This window comes from Rhopilema esculentum, chromosome 13 (assembly GCF_057945365.1).
Source record: "Rhopilema esculentum isolate cy_ngs chromosome 13, ASM5794536v1, whole genome shotgun sequence".
Taxonomy (NCBI): Eukaryota; Metazoa; Cnidaria; class Scyphozoa; order Rhizostomeae; family Rhizostomatidae; genus Rhopilema; species Rhopilema esculentum.
Window position 1 is genome coordinate 4,397,287 of NC_142827.1, and position 23,744 is coordinate 4,421,030.

The 23,744-nt window shown below is 34.9% G+C and overlaps 1 protein-coding gene across 2 annotated transcripts; it reads left to right on the forward strand.

The window, feature by feature from the left end:
• Window positions 1-81: 81 nt before the first annotated feature.
• Window positions 82-17,705, forward strand: LOC135691973 (uncharacterized). 2 transcript variants are annotated; one of them, XM_065209986.2, is made up of 13 exons: window positions 82-809; window positions 1,605-1,834; window positions 5,538-5,841; window positions 6,816-6,964; window positions 7,753-7,921; window positions 9,800-9,903; window positions 10,597-10,705; window positions 11,598-11,803; window positions 12,100-12,245; window positions 12,829-13,024; window positions 13,196-13,269; window positions 14,247-14,293; window positions 14,750-17,705. In XM_065209986.2, exons 2-13 carry the CDS (start codon window positions 1,713-1,715, stop codon window positions 15,122-15,124), a joined length of 2,001 nt encoding a protein of 666 aa, XP_065066058.2. In that variant the 5' UTR covers window positions 82-809; window positions 1,605-1,712; the 3' UTR covers window positions 15,125-17,705. The 2 variants fall into 2 exon arrangements, with proteins under 2 accessions (XP_065066058.2, XP_065066057.2); XM_065209985.2 differs by having other exon boundaries at window positions 83-1,147; window positions 14,750-17,703.
• Window positions 17,706-23,744: the final 6,039 nt, after the last annotated feature.

The window sequence follows — 23,744 nt, forward strand, 5'->3', positions numbered from 1 at the left end:
AGAATTCTGTGATGTAGGTAAGCTCTAATTTCTAAGAGAACGAAAGATTTTAAAAGACTTGAAAAAGAAAACACACTTAGCTAGATACCAAAAAGGGAGGGAGGGTACGGGGTCTACCAACAATCACGATAAGCTGCACCTAAACACTTAAATACCCTCATCAGAGCCAAGGGACCAACAACTCTGTGTAGAAACCCAAAATACAGAACTCCTACTGCCCTTTATCCCAAATGCGTCAAAAAGGGGCACACAAGGACCAACGACCAGAATGAAAACATGGTAATTGACATCAACAGGGGAAAAGGCAATTAGAAACCCTAGTAAATCAAATTCTACAACATCCGTCGTGAAATTAACTCTGATAAAATTTAATTTTTCCGCATTCAATTTCTTTATCGGTTTTCTTATTATTTTATCTAAACTGCCCTGGTAGTGGTTCAAAATATCAAGAACCGTATCCTTGTTAAAATTCAAATAAATTTCACTACACTATCAAGTCTTTAAAAAAATTATATGAGCTTGTTGATGCATTTTGCTATTGTTTTCCAATCTGAATAAAAACTCTAATATTGCCTACTCAGTGATATCTCAATTTTATTATAGAAATTATAGAGCGAAATGAGTATACTCGTCCAAACTGGATTCTGGAAGCACGAAATGAGGAGCTTGCTCTAGGAGTGCACCCCCTGACGATCAGTCACCGCTTCTGTAGGATTGTTTGTACTCAATCACTCAATCGTCTTTCACGAATTCGAGGCTTTAATGTTGCAAACACAAACAAGTCCTGTTTATAGAAATGGCGGCTGACAGTACGTTGCTTTGGTGTTTCATAGCTGGGATTTTGTCATTTTACTTTCTTTTTCTATGGTTGGGTAGAAATTCTAAAAGGAAGAGAGAACGAGCAGTGTCAAGAAAGCTTGTTCTTGAAGCTACAAATAGAAGGCTTGACTGTACGAAACAATCAAATGACGATGAAAGTAATAGCTATGGTAATTCACAACAAAACGCGGGGAGTAATGAAAGTCTATCAGAACACAAGACAACATTAAATGACCTTCGTAGACGCCCAAATGATGTAAATAATCTTTCTGAGAAGAATGATAGACAAACTCCTATCGGAACGAAAAGTTTAAACAAGATTCCAGCAGTAAGCATAGCTTATTCAGGGGGTATTTAGAGGGGGCAAGGGGCCCTCTAGGCCCCCAATATTCTAGAGGGGCCCTAAACCAAAGCGTTTGCAGATCGATGGGCAAGTATTGGTAGTGTATGAGTTGCAATGTACAGATGTACTGAGAATCAAAATGAGCACATGTTGCCTCTTAACCCTCTATCTCATTACAGGTTTGGTTTGTGCATGTTTGTATATTACCTCTTTGTGTTATTATTCTTTCTATATCTATAAAAAATTGGGCCCCCACCCCAATGACAAGATCAAAACCTCCATCACCCCATGGATTCTATCTTTTTATTATACTATATGAGAAAAAGTGTTTAGATGTCTGATTATCTAAAATGAAATGAAAAGAGTTGTAAGAAACGCTTATATTTGATGTCACAAGCAAGTTCTTTAAGTCATTTCAGTATATTTTCTTTATCTCTTTTAGGCCAGACTGGAAAAAAATTCACCATTAACATTGAATAATGAACTAGAAAGAGACACTTCACAGCCTATTTGTCAACCTTTGAAAGGAGTCAGCGAGGTTTATGGTTGGATGCCTGGCTTTGATCATTTCAATGTTGCAAATTTACCCCTTAGAATAACTAAAAGAGATTCAGTTAGAAGGCCTAAAACTCTTGTTTGTCATGATATGAGAGGAGGCTATACTGAAGACAGGTATGCCTTTAAAATTAATTTATTAAGCCATTGATCATTCATGTCTGCAGGCAGGACTTGAAATTTAGGTTTTAGGAAACTTTATTTTGTAAAGGTGGATTTCCGCTTCACAATATGGACAGAAAACAGAATATGGTACACGCATGCACAGAAGGTATTTTGACATTCAAGAACGGTACACTTACAGTACCGCTTTCCGTTTTTGAAAGTTGAAAACAAGGCAATTTTTTCCACGGAATTCATATCGTTTGACCACTCAACCAATCATGTTCAAGACATTGCATCATAACTTCAGCAACAAGCTGTGCTTCGAACTGAGTCACAGTTGTTCTGAAATACTTGAAATAGTATTACCTGTCATCAGTTGAAGCAGGCAGAGTTGTAGAGCCCCTCTTGTAAATACCAATAATAAACCCTTTTCTACTTTCTGCTATCATTTCTGAGAAATTTTTCAAGAAGGTCCCTCTTGTATTTTTCATAGCAACATTTGTATTTCTATCTAGTTCCCTTGGTGGAACTTTCCTTTTGGTTTTTTTCTTGAAATGTGTTTCACTCATATGCCCTTCTCATATTTCTTTCTCTTTAAACTTTTCAATCTTCTTTCAAACAGAAAAGTATCATAAAGTTGTTTAGCATAAACATGCCTTCTTTGCTCTTCCTCAGGCATGTTTCATTCATAAAATGGAAATAGAAATGAAGTCAAGTGGAAGTTGATGGGCGGAAACTTTACAAACTGTTTATTGTTTTCTGTCCATATAGTGAAGTGGAAACCCACCTTAAGCCTATGCATTCAATTTCCTTTACAAATTTCTTTGCCTTCACTTTGGAGTCTAACAAAGAAAATAATAAAAAGGAATAACTGCAAGATGTTTTATCAAAGGATGTGCCATATTTTGAAGCATGGCATTGTTCTCTTATCCAGTGTAAATTTTCAATACCTGCTCTTCATTCAGGGAGGGGCGTGATAAAGCATTTTTGTTCATTCAAAAAAAGTTCATTCAAATTTGATGCTAAACATGTCTAGGGGGTTAGTTTGGAGCTTGCCTGAATAACATTGCTTCAATAAGATGAAATTGCCTTTACAGTCCTTTTCGTGAGCAAAATTACGCGTGTGTGGCAAATCGCACATGTAAACAAATTTGCGCGTGCGATCGCACTTGTAAGAAAATTTGAAGTACAAACCTGATAAAATTGGTAAAAGGAGCAAGAAGGAAAAAGCCACTCGAATACGTGCAAGAGCAAAACTCAATTAATCAATGCATAACAGATTTTGTTGCCCTTAGCAGCCATCTTTTAAAAGTCGTCGTAACTCTCCAAAGTTACAAGAGCAAGTTAAAATTGTTTCCAACAGCTACTTGCTTTCAGGGCCTAATTACGTTTTGACAGGAAATCAGTAATTACACTTAACATGCTAATGGCGACTTAGCTGAAAGACGAGACGCTAAGTTGAATGGAGCACTCAGTCAAAAGCCAAACATCACTTCCGAAAATTGGAAAAATCATATTGTGGTCAAAAGTGCGAATCAGGTAACAAGGGAAAAGGATAAACAATCATGAGACCATGGGAAATTGATGTTAAAGGGCCTCTCCAGCAAAAAAAAATTTTTTTTAATGACTTAAAAGTTAGCATCTGGTGCGTGTATTATGACAAAGTCATTGTTTTTGAAAAATTCCAATTAGTTTAGAAGTTGTAAGGCTTTAAAGTTGCACCTTTCCGAGAAAAAAAACGATAAAAGCCGAATCAGTTTGGTGACATTCTGACGTCACAATGTGCGGCTCTCGTTCGCCATGAATTTCGTATATCTTCCACCGAAGCGTGAAGGACTCATGGTCACGCGTTGATAACTGCATCCAGTTCCAGTTCCTGTTCCAGCTCTTCCCTCGCGTATAATTAATCGAAATTGTCACTTCAGTTGTTCTCCAGAAACGATGAACAACTAAAGGCTTCAGAATTGGTGTCTGAAATGCTCAAACTAAAAGCTGGCGGAACAGAACTGAAAGTACCATCACTTGCAGTGTTCAATTTGCGAATCGCCGTCGTTCGATTCGGTTTGAGGCGAGACTATCCGAAATACACTGTGACTTCAAAATTGCGTCACAGTGTCACCAAACCAAGAATTTCTGTCGGTTAATTCAATTAAGTTATCGAAATGCAAGAGCTTATATCTCACAAACTGTAAAAAAATATCGAAAAACAAATAACGAATTCGTGATCAGCAGGCTCAACTTCTTTATAAAAATTGCCAATAAAATGCAAGTGCAAAATTTGGCTGGAGAGGCCCTTTAACAGAAAACTGCAAAAACACCTGTTTGCGCGTGTGGTCAAAAGCACGCGCAATTTAACTTGCGCGTGTGCAGGCGTGTGCGGGTGCGATCGCACGCGCTAAACGAAAAGGACTGCTTTATATAGCCTGAAATTTGGTAAATTTGCCTGATTAAGGGAGAGGGGCAGCCAAGAAGAGCTGTGTCTGTATATTTCAATATTATAAGTTGCAAAAAAACCTTGAGAAACCTTGTTTTTAAGAAACCTTGTTTTGAACAGTTTTCGTCAGTACAAAACTTGAAAATGACTTGGAAAAAGGCAATCATTTTACAACATATTGGCTTAAAGCTTTTTCCTCTGACACTCCTCAGAGCATAAAACATCAGAATAAGGGTCCAGAAGAACACAATTAAAAATATATAAAATAGTTGTGGATCAAAATAGGCCAATCAGAAAAATGCAAGCTCAAGACCAGTATAGTTGAACAATCAGTGCCACATGCTTAAAGAAAAATTACCTCTACAGTTCAAGAGAGAAAGCAAACTCCTTCTGTCTTCACAATGGCAGCTTTTTTGTTTGTATGTGAATCGATTCTAAAACTACTAGATGGAAAGATTACCATGCTCTGCCAATTATCCGAAACATGTTGTCATTATAGAGTTTAGCACAACCTGGGTTATCTAAAAGATGTTAACCGATGGCAGAATCGCTTGTTTTAACTGTGTTTCCAGACCTATAAGATTGAGGAGGCTGTTCTCTTTGCAGGGCAGTTTTGTTTCTTATGTTGGAAGGATTATGTTGTCTTATCCTATCCCCCAATCTTTGGGTTGTGTGTCCTATGTAGCCAGAATCACACTGGCACGTAAATTCATAAAGAACAGAACTTTTTTGGTTGGTAGGAGCGCAACCCTTTTGAATGGATTGAAGGGCTCTCCTAGTGCTGTAAACAATACAGGGACTGACAGCAAAGAAACATCTTGTGATTGCTTGCCTAATCTGACTCTCCAATGGCAGGGAGGTGTTACCAATCCAGTTTAGATTTCTCCAGATCATGATTGCCCTACGTAGTAAAGTTTTGACAAGGTTGACTTTGTGTTGTTTTGGGCAAAATGAATTCCAGGGTATGTACCGACAGGTAAAAGTGGGCTTGCGATATTCGCTGGTAAGAAACCTTGTTTTATCAAGTCAAAAGCCTTACTGGACAGTTTTCCACTACATCCCAGTTGAGGTCATATGTTTACATAATCCAGACTTTCATCCCTCTAAGAAAAACTGGATTCGAAAATTAATATTTTGCTTTGGAAAATAAACATCATTTACTTTCTCAACAAGAAAAATTTTTACCAATAGAGAACAACCACCTTTTTATTTTAAAGTAATATTTTCTTCGTATTGGTTCCATAATGTTTGATTTGATTATTGTTTTTACTTCTTTCACAGATATGTTCAAGGTTTTAACTCAACAGCTTGCTACAGTTTATCTCAGTGGAATTTTATTGACACATTTGTATACTTCAGTCACAATCTTGTTACAATCCCACCACCATGTTGGACAAACTGCTGTCACCAGCATGGAGTTAAAGTTCTAGGCACATTTATAACTGAATGGGATGATGGTGCCAAACATTGTGCAAATATTCTGGAAAGTAAAGCTTCCTATACAAGATTTGCAAACCAGTTAGTTGGTATAGCATGCTATTACCAGTTTGATGGTTGGCTTGTTAACATAGAGAACCAAATTCAAGTATGTTCTCCTCAATTTCATTTCAGCCAATTTTTGAAGGATAAATTTTGTTGTCCTTAGCAAGGCTATCGCTACTGTGGGGGTGTGGGGCATGATGCCCCCTTGGAGTGAAATTCAATTTTTTTTAAATGAGAAGTTTCTTGCCATTTGTTAGTTGGTTTCGTTGTCAAATTTTCATAGATGTCAGCAACAAAGGATAGATAACCCCCTTTTTCCTCAATTGGGGTTGTGGGACCTCTGTTCGGCACAAATGCTAGTGATAGCCCTTGCTCTTAGTTTTGATAAATATGCAAGTTGATAATATAATATAATGTATGATTTTATGGATAATATTTTAAGACAGCAGTATTACATTAACCACAAATAATTTTTTTATGACAAAATTTTGGACAAACATTAAATTGACAAAGTTTTCTTTGACTAAATTTTAAATAAGATGAAACTTGGTCATGAGGAAATTTCTAGCTTTGAAGAAAATTTGAGAATTTGAATAGTGAAATCAATATCGGGTCAGAAGTAAACTTTTCTGTATCTATACATTTTGTGTATTAACTATTTAGTCCATGTCTATAATAGTTAATGTAAATAACATCCATTTACCTCATCAACATCATAATCATCATTGCCATTATTGTCACTTTTGAGATGTGCTTATTTTCACTGTGATTCAGTAAAGATAATTCATACCATTTTGGTAGAGAGTAGACGCTCTTGAATGCTAAAAGCGACCTATATATGACCTGATTAGTGTAACTTAAGCCAAATAAAGGTTTAGGGATTAAAGTGTAGTTATTGGTCTTAAACCTTACCTCAACCTTTATTGGACAGTTTCCCTGACAATGAAAAGTAACCAGTTCTAGCCAATACTTTATGACAATTTGTTTCAAGTGGTTTTGATAAGTTTATAAAGTTGTCGAAATTGATGTTTATACAGCTATGGTTTTAGGTTGATGGATATATTATTAATGTTGTAGGCCAGTCAAGTGGAGGATTTAATTGGTTTCCTTGACGTACTGACGAAAAAAATGCATGCAGCTAACCCATCCAGTCAGGTTATTTGGTATGACAGTGTGACAGTCCAGGGGGAGTTGAAATGGCAAGATGAGCTGAATGCAAACAATAGGTAGTTCTTTTTAGACCAAATCTGTGCATTCTCTTGTTCAAGCTTCATTCTATATCTTTTCATCGATGTTATTAAGTTAACACCTAACATACTGCTCTAACTAACAAAGCTCCCAACCTAGAAATTGGAGGATGATTGTGTATTGTAAGGTTGGTAATGCAGACCTACCAAGTCGCAAGCTTTTGAAATGGAAGGAACAATGGAGAGTAGAATAGAAGCAATATAACTAATTGGATAGAATAATTGCTCCCACCTTTTCAGGAACACAAAATTGACAAGTCTTGTAATTGGTGTTTTTGATTGCGTTTTCAAAGAAAAATTTACAGCAATCAAAGTTTAGTAACTAGGGTTTCTTTTAGTCTACAATTTGTGACACAGTTTTGGTGACGGCTAAGTTGTATCAACAAATTTGACTTTATTGGACTTGGAGTCTTTAAATTTTCCTTATACTCAGTTTGTGCTTACTAATCAATAGCACTTTTGCTGCACTCAACACTCCTTTAAATGTTTCCCAATCTAAGACAACAACAAAGCGATCACAAGGCACTATCGCCCAAAATCTTGTGATAGAGCTTTAACAGCATATTTTCTATAATTATCATTGTCAAATATGGCGTTGCTTGAGAGGAAATTTCTAATGCTCACAAGCTTAGCCGAATTTTGCATTGCTTATCATTGTTGCACTCTGTTAATTTATAATGAATAACTGCTCATTGGAAAATAGTATACTTATAACTGAACTCAAAGTTTACGCTTTCAGCACTTAAATGACACTTTCTTCCGAACAGCAAGTTTTTTTATGTTTGCGATGGAATCTTCCTGAATTATACCTGGTCAGTACACCATTTGTCAAGATCGTCGATTATAGCTGGAAGTGAAAGAAAATTCGATGTATATGTTGGTGTTGACTGCTTTGGTCGTGGTTGTTTTGGTGGAGGTGGCTGGAACACGTACAAGGTAACGTCATTTTATTTTGGAAATTTTGTCTCATTTAGAAAGCCAGTCATATAACTCTTTTCGTTAGAAAGGAATAGTTGGTCACTCAGTCATTCCGGTTACATTCAGAAAGAGGAGTGCCTTACTTCGTTATTTAATTAGTGGGCTTTTTAGGGTTTTATTTAAGTCAATCTAATTACATTTTATAACGAAACATACTGCTATAAAAAATGGCATTCTTCTACCTTCCTGGCAAAGGAGGCTGGTGTGAAAATTTGAGACTTAAAGGCACGAATGAGGATTGGGTTCCTATTCACATATGATCTGGTGAATTTTTTTTACGGACTGACTATGGATTTTGCGAACATCTAAAGACCTTCGGACACTGACTAATGAGAGATTGGGGCCCGGGAGGGTACTCCCATTAAGGCCTGACAGGGGGGTCCAGTGGATTTGGGGGTCTTATCAAATGGCTACCAAATGGCCCAGTTTCGACAATAATACTGCAATTTGGGGGGTATTCCAAGTAGTTGCTACCTTGTAGGGAGAACTTCTAATCAGCTCCATTGTTTAGGTTGCAGTCATTATAGAAAATTAACAAGATCTTATCTTTCCCGAATCAACAACATTTAATAGCGAAAAAATTTGTCAAAGGAGGACCAGACGAGCACATGAATGCTACCAAGGGCATAATTTCGGTTATTGTGCTACCATTTGAGGGTTATTGTAAAAAAAGACTACCATTCGCGGGTAATTTTTTAACACTTTAGCTTTGGCTCTCTTTGACTCTGATTGGACCCCCTGTCAGGCCATAATGGAAGTACCCCCCCCCCCCCGGGGGGATTGGGGATACTATGCTGCCATTCCTCCTCAGACATACTCTCACTACTGATTCACTCCTTGCTGCCAATATGCATAAGAAGTGATCATCTTCATCACCTTTCTCCAACTCGGCATTGTAAATTACCATGGAGATCAAGATGTAACAAGTAGAATTTCAGTTCAGTGGTCTGTAATTGCAGGTTTCTATGGTAATGGTTTCTGCAATAGTTTCTATGTATATCGAAACGATTACTGTCCAAATAAGGTCTACTTGATCATGTCACCTGCAATGTTATAGGGTTGCCTAGCAAGGCTGAAATCCAACAGCTAATGCTATTTACCCCTGATTCACATGCACGTACACATCTTCTGCACATTTTTTGATATTTTGTTTTGTGGTCTCCTCTAAACTATCCTGTTTTTTGCTGAAGCTTTTTCTTGACGATTTGGTAGCATTTTAGGATAAAATAGCCTGCATGGCAAGTTAGTGAGCAAATATTCTTGTCAACTTCAAGGCAAAATTACACTAAGAAATAAGCGAATGCCAAATGCCTTTTATTATCAATGACACGCCGAAAGAAAGAGTTTTTATAAACTGTAATTGGTCATGTTTGCTTGTGATTTAAAAAGTAAAGAAGCCACGGTGGAGTGTTGGTGCAGGCATTTTTAATGCTACTATTTTGATATCCAAGTGACGAAAAAGGCTGCTTTGTCTAAAAATCAGTCAAATAGATAATTTTGTACTTAATAATATTTTAGTTCTTTATTTATTATTTATTTCATTACATGTATATTTTTAATTAAGGTTTTTACCGAATCTGCGTTGGCATATTAATCTCGGTGGATTTCCTTCACAAGTTTCTGTCATAAATTGCTCGATGCAGTGTAGGTGGACCTGTAGGATTTTTGTGTACCGAACATGACGGTTCTAAGCCGAGAATTTATTTGGGTGAACTATAAAGTAGCAATGTTTTTGTGTTAGGGCTTGGTGGTAAGATTTACAAAATCAGAGCCAGTTTCTACATTGATTCATATCACATTGGCCTAAATTTACGATTTGTCTTGGCTTATTTCTAGGCATTGCAAGTTATCCGTGAACATAATCTTTCTGCTGCAATATTTGCGCCGGGATGGGTGCTGGAAACCCAAGGAGAGGACAACTTTACAAGCAATCAAAGCAGGTTATTGGCATATTTGTCGAAGTCATTTATGAATTTACTTTACCGCACAATCAAGAGAGGCAGGATTGCTGCTATTAATCTTTAAAATTGCAAATTCAGTAAACTCTACTAAAAACGTGCAGAGACATTACAAAGCACAATGGCCCACAACAGATATCAATTAATGTTTTGTAGCTAACTACTCTTGTAACTAAGAATTTTGAAGTTGCATTACAATGTTCGGGTACCTCTTGGTAAGTTGAGTGCTATTAAATATTATACATAAACATCAAGCTTTTGCAATCAGATCTTATCCCATCATTCAGTTCAATTAAATCCAAGAAAACCCACCTCTCTTTCATCAAAAAAGCAAAACTGCAAAACTACGTGGTTGTTAACTTAAAACCACTGGCGGTTGATATCATCCGAGCCATTCAAGACGATAAAATGAAGTAAATAACATCATTTATGTAAACGAATTGCCCTTTTGTTGCTGGAATTCTTACCAAAAGAGATTCTTTCCTATCAGCCACCACTATCTTTCAATGCAGTTGTGGTGCCCTGACCTGATATGTTGACAAAAGCTCTTTCAATCTATTTTATGTATTGCAAGAATGCTTTCATATGTTTCTGATCATTAAATATCCTGATGTTTGACATGATATCAGAATTCCTAACATCGATAACTAAATCCTTTCCTTGATTTCTTTTCAGATTCTGGCGTTTGATTGCACCCTATCTTTACCCACATTTTCCTGTCAAGTTACCAATTGTATCTTCATTTTGTCAAGGATTTGGAAAGCATTATTTTTCTAGCGGGAAGGTACAAACTTTCGATTTCGATCTGAACTGCAAGCTTTTATTCGGCTGAAAATGTTACAGAAATGTTTTAGTAGATTTTCAATGTTTAATAAACTTTCCTCTGCTTGTTCAGATAATTTTCTACTAGATACGGGAATGTTGTGTGTAGAATAGTTCCTTATTTTTTCGGGGAGTGAGCAAAAGTGCCTAGTTGCGTTGACTCGGAAAGATCTCCTTCCATATTTTACTAATTTGCTCCACTTGTTCTCAGTTCTCATGTTATCATGTATATCCTAACCTCAAGCTATGTTGCCTAGTAACCTGAATATGGTGTCATAATCAATATAGTCAAAATCTCAAGGTAGAATGTTCTGATTAATGGGTGATGTATGCAATATACAGTCAAGTAGGCCCCGTTTTCAAGGAACAGAAATGCAGAATCTCCAGTATCTACACAGCTTTGTCCTGCCAGCTATCCATTTTTGTTCCATTCCTCTTTGCTAGCCTCCTTTGTGGAAGGCCTTATGATGCTATTTTTACATTCTGTCGATAACCTGTATGGCCTATAATGTTACCTGATCTAGAAGCCCAGTTTGTCACTAGAATGGTTGATGGCAGTGCTGAAGTTTACGGATACAGACCGGAGTACAATTCATTATTTGGGAACTTATTTACTGTCACACTGTAGCAACGGGTCTCCAAAGAATAAAAAAATTTGTCTTACCTTTCCCTGTCGTAAGCCCAAGACAAGCATCTTCTCTTTGAATTACGTCTCACTGATGAAACAAATAACAGAACGAGATGCTATACAATTACGATTTTCATTTTTATGCTTTCTTGCAAATTATCTATGTTTGTTTGTGTAGCCACCATTTCTTGATTCTCTGCCTTGAAAACGTATAATTTTTTCAAAGAAACTTATTTCTACATCGTGGACGCATCTTAGCTGCCAGCAACTGCAGCCGTCATTCAACGATGAGTACTTTGTACTTGGTCCTAAAAAAGGAATTGAAATCAAGGATATTGGTTATTGTATTGATGATGGATTTGAAGGCGGTGGATGCTTGAAGATTGAGGGGGCTGTTAATACAAGAATACAAGGCTCAAGAGCTATATTCAGGTAAAATATGTTTTTGCAATGCGGACTTAGGCCGTATCACGAAAATGCCGTAAATGCCAAACCAGGCTATGCATATTCGATTTACTGTCTTCTCAGCTTCAAGCGACCAAAATTTTTTTCGTTTTGAGTAAGAAAACTCCACATTTCCATTTTCAAACTTTCCAAATTTTTACATCAGGTTTTTTCTGGCAGCAGATGTTGTTTTTCTCTCTGATTTCTCAACTTACAATAGTTCTTGATCACGGTATAATTATTTAAGCATGTGATTAATAAGCATCTTTTCTTTTCGCTTCCAGGCTTTTCAGATGTGGCCTCCATCTAGACTCTCCTATCATTGTGAGTTTTACATTCAAAGTAAAATATTACAACGATCTTCAAGTTTATCTTCTGCTGCTTCTTGAGGGCAAGCCGAATTACACCGTTCTAGCACCTTTAGGCCAAGGTAAGCCAGCTGATTCTTAACAATAAACAACTGATATGGAGTGTTTGACTTCACTTGTTGTCTCCCCAAGATTATTGTCTTGCATTTGCGTTCACAAAGTAATTTTATTTAACAGTGGTGTTAAGCAGCGACATTTTTTAAGTTCAAACTTTTTCCACGACTTGTTATCCCTAAATACATCGTACCCCTTTAATGAGTTCCTCTTTGCCTCCTCAATTTTTTCGTATCTTTATCATCACTTCAATTTCTTTGTCCTTTCAATTTCTTCTTCGTTTATACTATCTTCTTCTGCTCTAAATTTCTTCTATTATTTTGTACTTTCTTAATCTTTGATTTGCGTGGCAACTCTATGACGGTGTATTACCAATACCACGCGCACACTGTTTTGCTTGGCCACACTTTCTCTTTTTTCTGATATTTTTCTTTTCGTTCTTCCTATTTTCTTTGCATGTACCCGTTTTTCTTCGTCTGTAACTTTTTCCCGCTGCTTTTGGTTCTCTGAATAATTCTTCTCCTTTTGTCCTTTTCACCGCTGAAGCAATCTCCTGCCTTATTTTTAAGTTTAAGTTGCTTTTCTTTTCAGAAAGAAAAGCTGAGAAGCAGAATGAAATAATGATTGGTAACCATGAATTCAATGCTTCTCGTCAAGTCGATAGTTCAAGTTGTGATTTTCCTGTGGGCGAATCAGGAAATTATATGATACTGCAGCCCTTGCATGGCAAAGAAGAAGAAACCATGAACGTGATTTTAGGAAGGAATAATGTCAACTGGAAGACAAGGTATGCCATGTATCTTGTAGCTAGAAGTTCCAGTTTGTTTATCATGAAATTTATTGATAAAAACTACGCTGTATATACAGGTTAAAGATGATAAAGATTTCATTGTTTGTTTCCATAGTCTCTTTTTGTTATTTTCAATTGATATTGAATGAGAAATTGATCGTTTTCCAGGTATTACTTAATTTCCGAGAAAAATGCAAGGATATTGAAAGAAATTCGACTTGCATGCACGGCTACATCTTCAGGTTTGTATTGCATTTGAGCGTGGTTGTTGTATTATTTTCGTTGATTTGCAGCTGGAAGACATCTTATGTTGATGTTTGGAAAATTTGGTATTCAGATCTTGAATTTGTTTTTCTGGGCCCTATCGGGTATGAAGCGATCAATCCGATCTGTCAGAATTATCTGCCAATCATCAACTCACCAATAACCTAGCGCTGTTGGAAAACTTCTCAATCACACTAGATTTTATCATCTTGGGTCATTAAGGACCGTGTTGTGGAATCCAGGAGTTAAGCTCCGATAATTTTCTCGTTATTAATTGTATCTATTGTGAAGAGTACCTTCAAATACGAATTTGAAAAGTAGTCAACCGGACGTGCCTAATGATAAGGAAAAATGAGAGACAGCGGAGTTTCATTTGCACCCATTTCATTTACTAGTTTTTGAGGCATATTATCCCGAAACCTTGAGATTTATTTCACTTAAGTATTTATTTAAAAAATATTATATTTTTCATAAATTGGCTCAAAAATGTTGTGTAAAAGGTACGTGCTTAGAGCAGCAGGATGTACCATTTAACCTTACTTTCAAATGATAGTAAATCACTATGAAGCGGCAATCGATTGACAGTAAACAAATTTCCCATCTTAAAGTGATATAAAACAAGTTATTAACCCAAGAATGCCAAACTGGGCAGCATGAATTTGATATCCAAGAAAGATTTCTTGCATCAAAGTCAAAAAGCCTAATGATATACAGACACCCACTTACGGTTTGCGGTGCCCACTTTATTTAGGTATTTTATCATTAAATTAATCAATCACGTTGTTCAGTACATTTATTTTCTTACTGATTTTTCTCAATTTGATCTTTATAGTCGAATTTCTCACATGTGCTTTTATAGTGTAAAGTTTCTACCTGTTTTAATGCAAACATAAAAATTGGTCGATCGCATTGCATTGATCTTGGTCCTCTGATTAAATATTTTCTGTTATTTCAGTTGGCGAGAAAATTTCACCGTTCTCATTGCTCTTAGGGGAGGTTCGGGTAAGTGAGTTTGTATTTTTGTATTTCTTTGTAATTAAATGAATACTTAGACAATAGTTTCGTTTAACTTCCAGCAAAATTTTCGAAATTTTCTGACAAAAAAAAGTTGAAAAAGTTGAAGGGCATTTAGTCCGCCCCCCTGCCTTCCTGCCAATACTCTCCTGGAAATAAGTCAGGCTCGTTTAATGTTTCCTGTAAATTTTGGTGGTTTCTTCTTTGATAAACCTCTTTTTTGAACGGTGGTTTAAAACGCACCAAATTACAAGAAAACTGGAAAATGGAAGACACAAACCGAAAAACGGTGTAATTTTGTATTTGTGTTTCATATTTAATTAAGTCCCTTGCCTGGTGTTTAGATGGCAAGGGTACTTAAATGATGTCAATAAGAATTTTCGTGTTATTGCTTAAGCGCCTTACCCTAAGCGTAAAGATTTTTCGTCCTGTATTTACATCAAGGTGCATGCCGTTCAAGATCTGGTGCCTGAGTTCCCTGTGATTAATAATATGCGGTTCCGGGACTCTTTAGTTGAAGACAAAGACGACCATTTTGTCTTAAGCACAACGATCATGTGGGATTGCCTTGCAAGGGGTACCTGTCAAGCAGTGATCAGCAATTACAATGTTTTCTGGGATGATCTTTCACGGGAAAGGTATGAAGAAGATGAATTGGGGATATTTCTTGGCAAAGCATTTGTCCAGTCATTCAGAACGACTCGATTTGTTATCCCTAAAACGACTCGTAAAAAAATTATATTCTATGTCCAGCCTGTTACTGATTGTTGCATAAAAGCACCCAAAGATGAATGTGGTGCTGTGATGTTACAATGGTAAAATTGAGATTTTCGCACAATGCCGCAAGGACTTCTCAACTGGGTCATATTGGATGTTCTCAGAGAGTCTTATGTCAAATTTAGCCCTGATCACGCGTTATCGGGTTGATTTAAAATATTCTACGTTTTAAACGCTCCTGCTCTGTCCCTTACTGCAAGATGTCTGTTACCACCGTCCGTCCGACTCCGATTTGTCCATTGAAAAGAAGAGTTTGAAGTGGGATAAATCCACTGCAACTTTACTGCCCCCCCCCCGCACCATCAGAGCGAATTGAGTTTCACCATGCGAAATCGGAGTCTGCTATGAAACGCAAATTCCAACTTGAACGCAAGGTGAATTTATCCTGTGTGGAATTAATCTGGTGGGAGACAAATCCACTACAAAATTAATCCGCTATGAGACGGATATAATGCGATAGATTCCGATTCGACATGGGTCCGGTGTGAGATTAATCTGGCGCCATACAATCTGCTGTAAGATGGATCCGATGCGCAATGAATCCGGTTCAAATTTAATGCGATGCGAAGTGAGTCTAGTACACGCTGCTGGATCTCTGCGAAATGATTCTGGTGCGAAATTAATCCGATTTGAAACGAGTCTGGTGTGAAATGAATCTGGTGCGAGACAAATCGGCTGTAAAATGGATCTGATGCCCAATGAATCCGGTTCGAATTAAATGCGATGCGAAATGAATCTGGTACAAGCGGGATCTCTGCGGAATGAATCTGATGCGAAATTAATCCGAATTTAAATGAATCTGGTGCGAGATAAATCCTTTTTCGTGTGAACAGAGAATAATTCACTTGTGTTCAGGACAAACAATAGTTTCAAATTCTCCTGGCCAGCTGATTTTAAACGAGATGTTGTTTTTCCTACCTCTGCTTTTTAGTGGTATAAAAATTAGAAATTGCTTTGAAAAAAGGCAAGCATTTTGAAGCATACTAAGGCTTTTCGTCTTACATTTTTCAGTGTGTAAAACGTAAAAACATCCTGAGTCTTAAAGTCTCTTCTTTAGAATTTTCGATGTGTACTTCTTACGTTTAAGAGTGTTCGAAAAAATTGTTCGTATGTTTCAAGATTTTTGTTTTTTCAAAGCCATTTTTCCATACTTGAAGATCCAATAGAATTGGTAGCTTTCCCAGACTTTAAAATTTTCGTTATCATAGATAGTTTTTTTAGTACAATTTGATATTTAACAAGTAGACTACTCTTTGGATATAATTTTTCATCCAAACATGGCGGGAAATTTTTGTAAAAAATAATGATTTAATGGTAATGTTTGAAAATATTGAGAATGAATTTTTATAAAGAAGAAATAGGTCTTTTTATTGAAAATTGAATGGCAATCTATTAACATCACGTTCAACAAGTACTGGGACACCTTTGATAAAAGATTGATAGCGTTGCGCTGGATTTCTTTTTGCAACAGAAACATGCTCAGATATGAGCTGTCTTTTCTGGAAATAGACCAAGCCTTTGTATCCCCAAAATGTGGTTAAAGTCGAAAAACGATTTTTGGGCTAGACTGCAGTTTTAGGGACTCACTTTTTGTTCCCTGTTCGAAAGTTGAATTGAATCGCTACTATCTAGCAACGATGATGCGAGCAACAATGAGAATGAAGATTTGAAGAAACGAAGACATTCATTCATAATTTGATATGAAATAACATTAATAAATTGACGATGGATTAAGGGGGGTTTGGGGGCAATACCCCCCAAGACAGCAAACAGAATCAAAGAACGAAGCCATCAAAACTGATTTTGAAAATGGCGTATAGCTGCAATTATGCGAGAATGAATTCTTAACTGGCTGAACTTCTGAAATTCGAACTTTCTATTCTTTCAGAAGCCAGGCTAAATCGAAAGGTTTGTAATTCAATTCAACTTCCGACCAGGGAACATGAAAGCATAGGATTCGACGACATGATATCTAGTAATGGTTAAACAAACCTATCATATAACAGTTCTCTCATAAAAAACTTTGGTCAGCCAAAAATGGATAACATTTGACAATAACTTTGCCCATAATTTTTGCAGAAAGCAATTAACAAGCATCTCTTATAGCTTAGCCTTTTCTTGAAGTGAATTTTTTCAAAACTCATGTCCCACACTGTAAGGGTATCATTCTGCATCGAACACTCGAACCTCAAAATTGATCACACAAGACTTTAAATGTTGATCTGTGAAAAGAAGAGTTGAAAAAAGGTTTGAATAAAGTCTTGACCTAATGGAGTATGATTTAAAACGAAAAATGGCGGCCAACAAGTTGTCAATTTTTCGCGGAAATAGTTGTTTTTCGGACGAAAATAATTTTGTCTAAAATCTGTTTTCTACATTCTATTTGATGCGAAGAAAGTTTTGAATCCAGTCTTCACCTAATAGAATAAGGTTTAACACAAAAAATTGGGCCTAACAAGTTGTCGCTTTTTTTGTGAAAAAGTAAGGCTATAGGCTTGCCAAAATTACTAATTTTTGACCGAAAATAATTTTGTCTAAAAACTGTTTTTCTACATTCTATTTGATGCGAACAAAGTTTTCAATCAAGTCTTCACCTAATAGAATGTGGTTTAACACAAAAAATTGGGCCTAACAATTTGTCGATTTTTTGTGAAAAAGTAAGGCTATAGGCTTGCCAAAATTACTAATTTTTGACCGAAAATAATTTTGTCTAAAAACTGTTTTTCTACATTCTATTTGATGCGAACAAAGTTTTCAATCAAGTCTTCACCTAATAGAATGTGGTTTAACACAAAAAATTGGGCCTAACAATTTGTCGATTTTTTGTGAAAAAGTAAGGCTATAGGCTTGCCAAAATTACTAATTTTTGACCGAAAATAATTTTGTCTAAAAACTGTTTTTCTACATTCTATTTGATGCGAACAAAGTTTTCAATCAAGTCTTCACCTAATAGAATGTGGTTTAACACAAAAAATTGGGCCTAACAAGTTGTCGATTTTTTGTGAAAAAGTAAGGCTATAGGCTCGCCAAAATTACTTATTTTTGACCGAAAATAATTTTGTCTAAAATCTGCCTTTCTACATTCTATTTGATGCGAAGAAAGTTTTGAATAAAGACTTGACCTAATAGAATGCGATTTAACACAAAAATTGGGCCTAACAAGTTGTCGATTTTTTGTGAAAAAGTAAGGCTATAGGCTTGCCAAAATTACTTATTTTTGACCAAAAATAATTTTATCTCAAATCTGCCTTTCTACATTCTATTTGATGCGAAGAAAGTTTTGAATAAAGTCTTGACCTAATAGAATGCGATTTAACGCAAAAATTGGGCCTAACAAGTTGTCGATTTTTTGTGAAAAAGTAAGGCTATAGGCTTGCCAAAATTACTTATTTTTGACCGAAAATAATTTTGTCTAAAATCTGCCTTTCTACATTCTATTTGATGCGAAGAAAGTTTTGAATAAAGTCTTGACCTAATAGAATGCGATTTAACGCAAAAATTGGGCCTAACAAGTTGTCGCTTTTTTGTGAAAAAGTAAGGCTATAGGCTTGCCAAAATTACTGACTTTTGACCAAAAATAATTTTGCCTAAAATCTGCTTTTCTACATTCTATTTGATGCGAAGAAAGTTTTGAATAAAGACTTGACCTAATAGAATGCGATTTAACACAAAAATTGGGCCTAACAAGTTGTCGATTTTTTGTGAAAAAGTAAGGCTATAGGCTTGCCAAAATTACTTATTTTTGACCAAAAATAATTTTATCTCAAATCTGCCTTTCTACATTCTATTTGATGCGAAGAAAGTTTTGAATAAAGTCTTGACCTAATAGAATGCGATTTAACGCAAAAATTGGGCCTAACAAGTTGTCGATTTTTTGTGAAAAAGTAAGGCTATAGGCTTGCCAAAATTACTTATTTTTGACCGAAAATAATTTTGTCTAAAATCTGCCTTTCTACATTCTATTTGATGCGAAGAAAGTTTTGAATAAAGTCTTGACCTAATAGAATGCGATTTAACGCAAAAATTGGGCCTAACAAGTTGTCGCTTTTTTGTGAAAAAGTAAGGCTATAGGCTTGTCAAAATTACTTATTTTTGACCAAAAATAATTTTATCTCAAATCTGCCTTTCTACATTCTATTTGATGCGAAGAAAGTTTTGAATAAAGTCTTGACCTAATAGAATGCGATTTAACGCAAAAATTGGGCCTAACAAGTTGTCGATTTTTTGTGAAAAAGTAAGGCTATAGGCTTGTCAAAATTACTTTTTTTCGACCGAAAATAATTTTGCATTAAATCTGTTTTTCTACATTCTATTTGATGCGAAGAAAGTTTTGAATAAAGACTTGACCTAATAGAATGCGATTTAACACAAAAATTGGGCCTAACAAGTTGTCGATTTTTTGTGAAAAAGTAAGGCTATAGGCTTGTCAAAATTACTTTTTTTCGACCGAAAATAATTTTGCATTAAATCTGTTTTTCTACATTCTATTTGATGCGAAGAAAGTTTTGAATAAAGTCTTGACCTAATAGAATGCGATTTAACGCAAAAATTGGGCCTAACAAGTTGTCGATTTTTTGTGAAAAAGTAAGGCTATAGGCTTGCGAAAATCACTGATTTTTGACCGAAAATAATTTTGTCTAAAATCTGCCTTTCTACATTCTATTCGATGCGAAGAAAGTTTTGAATAAAGTCTTGACCTAATAGAATGCGATTGAACACAAAAATTGGGCCTAACAAGTTGTCGATTTTTTGTAAAAAAGTAAGGCTATAGGCTTGCCGAAATTACTTATTTTTGACCGGAAATAATTTTGCGTAAAATCTGCTTTTCTGCATTCTATTTGATGCGAAGAAAGTTTTGAATCAAGTCTTCACCTAATAGAATGTGGTTTAACAGAAAAAATTGGGGCTAACAAGTTGTCGATTTTTTGTGAAAAAGTAAGGCTATAGGCTTGCCGAAATTACTTATTTTTAACCGGAAATAATTTTGCCTAAAATCTGTTTTTCTTTATTCTATTTGATGCGAAGAAAGTTTTGAATGAAGTCGTAACCTAATAGAATGCAATTTAACAGAAAAAATTTGGCCTAACAAGTTGTCGATTTTTTGTGAAAAAGTAAGGCTATAGGCTTGCCAAAATTACTTATTTTTGACCAAAAATAATTTTGTCTAAAATCTGTTTTTCTACATTTTATTTGATGCGAAGAAAGTTTTGAATAAAGTCTTGACCTAATAGAATGTGCTTTAACAGAAAAATTGGGCCTAAGAAGTTGTCGATTTTTTGTGAAAAAGTAAGGCTATAGGCTTGCCAAAATTACTGATTTTTGACCGAAAATAATTTTGTCTAAAATCTGCTTTTCTACATTCTATTCGATGCGAAGAAAGTTTTGAATAAAGTCTTGACCTAATAGAATGCGATTAAACACAAAAATTGGGGCTAACAAGTTGTCGATTTTTTGTAAAAAAGTAAGGCTATAGGCTTGCCAAAATTACTGATTTTTGACCAAAAATAATTTTGTCTAAATTCTGCTTTTCTGAATTCTATTTGATGCGAAGAAAGTTTTTAATAATGTCTTCACCTAATAGAATGCGATTTAACACAAAAATTGGGCCTAACAAGTTGTCGATTTTTTGTGAAAAAGTAAGGCTATAGGCTTGCCAAAATTACTGATTTTTGACCAAAAATAATTTTATTTAAAATCTTTATTTCTACATTCTATTTGATGCGAAGAAAGTTTTGAATAAAATCTTGACCTAATAGAATGCAATTTAACAGAAAAAATTTGGCCTAACAAGTTGTCGATTTTTTGTGAAAAAGTTAAGGCTATAGGCTTGCCAAAATTCCTGATTTTTGACCAAAAATAATTTTGTCTAAAATCTGCTTTTCTGAATTCTATTTGATGCGAAGAAAGTTTTGAATAAAGTCTTCACCTAATAGAATGTGGTTTAACAGAAAAAATTGGGGCTAACAGGTTGTCGATTTTTTGTGAAAAAGTTAAGGCTATAGGCTTGCCAAAATATCTGATTTTTGACCAAAAATAATTTTGTCTAAAATCTGCTTTTCTACATACTATTTGATGCGAAGAAAGTTTTGAATGAAGTCTTGACCTAATAGAATGTGCTTTAACACAAAAATTGGGCCTAACAAGTTGTCGATTTTTTGTGAAAAAGTAAGGCTATAGGCTTGCCAAAATTACTGATTTTTGACCAAAAATGATTTTGTCTAAAATCTGCTTTTCTAGATTCTATTTGATGCGAAGAAAGTTTTGAAAAAGTTTTTACCTAATAGAATGCGAATTAACAGAAAAATTGGGCCTAACAAGTTGTCGATTTTTTGTGAAAAAGTTAAGGCTATAGGCTTGCCAAAAATACTTATTTTTGACCAAAAATAATTTTGTCTAAAATCTGCTTTTCTACATTCTATTTGATGCGAAGAAAGTTTTGAAAAAAGTCTTGACCTAATAGAATGTGCTTTAACAGAAAAATTGGGCCTAAGAAGTTGTCAATTTTTTGTGAAAAAGTAAGGCTATAGGCTTGCCAAAATTACTTATTTTTGACCAAAAATGATTTTGTCTAAAATCTGTTTTTCTACATATTATTTGATGCAAAGAAAGTTTTGAATAAAGTCTTCACCTAATAGAATGCAATTTAACAGAAAAATTTGGCCTAACAAGTTGTCGATTTTTTGTGAAAAAGTTAAGGCTATAGGCTTGCCAAAATTCCTGATTTTTGACCAAAAATAATTTTGTCTAAAATCTGCTTTTCTACATTCTATTTGATGCGAAGAAAGTTTTGAATAAAGTCTTGACCTAATAGAATGTGCTTTAACAGAAAAATTGGGCCTAACAAGTTGTCGTTTTTTGTGAAAAAGTAAGGCTATAGGCTTGCCAAAATTACTGACTTTTGACCAAAAATAATTTTGCCTAAAATCTGCTTTTCTACATTCTATTTGATGCGAAGAAAGTTTTGAAAAAGTCCTCACCTAATAGAATGCGAATTAACAGAAAAATTGGGCCTAACAAGTTGTCGATTTTTTGTGAAAAAGTTAAGGCTATAGGCTTGCCAAAATTCCTGATTTTTGACCAAAAATAATTTTGTCTAAAATCTGCTTTTCTACATTCTATTTGATGCGAAGAAAGTTTTGAATAAAGTCTTGACCTAATAGAATGTGCTTTAACAGAAAAATTGGGCCTAACAAGTTGTCGATTTTTTGTGAAAAAGTAAGGCTATAGGCTTGCCAAAATTACTTATTTTTGACCAAAAATGATTTTGTCTAAAATCTGTTTTTCTACATATTATTTGATGCGAAGAAAGTTTTGAATAAAGTCTTCACCTAATAGAATGTGCTTTAACAGAAAAATTGGGCCTAACAAGTTGTCGATTTTTTGTGAAAAAGTAAGGCTATAGGCTTGCCAAAATTACTTATTTTTGACCAAAAATGATTTTGTCTAAAATCTGTTTTTCTAAATATTATTTGATGCGAAGAAAGTTTTGAATAAAGTCTTCACCTAATAGAATGTGATTGAACACGAAAAATTGGGCCTAAGAAGTTGTCGATTTTTTGTGAAAAAGTAAGGCTATAGGCTTGCAAAAATCACTGATTTTTGACCAAAAATAATTTTGTCTAAAATCTGCTTTTCTACATTCTATTTGATGCGAAGAAAGTTTTGAAAAAAGTCTTGACCTATCGGAATGCGAATTAACAGAAAAATTGGGCCTAACAAGTTGTCGATTTTTTGTGAAAAAGTAAGGCTATAGGCTTGCCAAAATTACTGACTTTTGACCAAAAATAATTTTGCCTAAAATCTGCTTTTCTACATTCTATTTGATGCGAAGAAAGTTTTGAAAAAGTCTTCACCTAATAGAATGCGAATTAACAGAAAAATTGGGCCTAACAAGTTGTCGATTTTTTGTGAAAAAGTTAAGGCTATAGCCTTGCCAAAAATACTTATTTTTGACCAAAAATAATTTTGTCTAAAATCTGCTTTTCTACATTCTATTTGATGCGAAGAAAGTTTTGAAAAAAGTCTTGACCTAATAGAATGTGCTTTAACAGAAAAATTGGGCCTAACAAGTTGTCGATTTTTTGTGAAAAAGTAAGGCTATAGGCTGGCCAAAATTACTGATTTTTGACCAAAAATAATTTTATTTAAAATCTTCTTTTCTACATTCTATTTGATGGGAAGAAAGTTTTGAATAAAGTCTTGACCTAATAGAATGTGCTTTAACAGAAAAATTGGGCCTAACAAATTGTCGATTTTTTGTGAAAAAGTAAGGCTATAGGCTTGCCAAAATTACTTAGTTTTGACCAAAAATGATTTTGTCTAAAATCTGTTTTTCTACATATTATTTGATGCGAAGAAAGTTTTGAATAAAGTCTTCACCTAATAGAATATGATTTAACACGAAAAATTGGGCCTAAGAAGTTGTCGATTTTTTGTGAAAAAGTAAGGCTATAGGCTTGCCAAAATTCCTGATTTTTGACCAAAAATAAATTTGTCTAAAATCTGCTTTTCTACATATTATTTGATGCGAAGAAAGTTTTGAATAAAGTCTTCACCTAATAGAATATGATTTAACACGAAAAATTGGGCCTAAGAAGTTGTCGATTTTTTGTGAAAAAGTAAGGCTATAGGCTTGCCAAAATTCCTGATTTTTGACCAAAAA

Excerpts from the sequence above, each read along its gene's own strand:
- LOC135691973 (XM_065209985.2), top strand. The coding sequence starts at position 797 with ATGGCGGCTGACAGTACGTTGCTTTGGTGTTTCATAGCTGGGATTTTG. Across the intron at positions 5,842-6,815 it reads ACATAGAGAACCAAATTCAA|GCCAGTCAAGTGGAGGATTT; the intron begins GTATGTTCTCCT and ends TTAATGTTGTAG. Across the intron at positions 6,965-7,752 it reads GAGCTGAATGCAAACAATAG|CAAGTTTTTTTATGTTTGCG; the intron begins GTAGTTCTTTTT and ends TCTTCCGAACAG.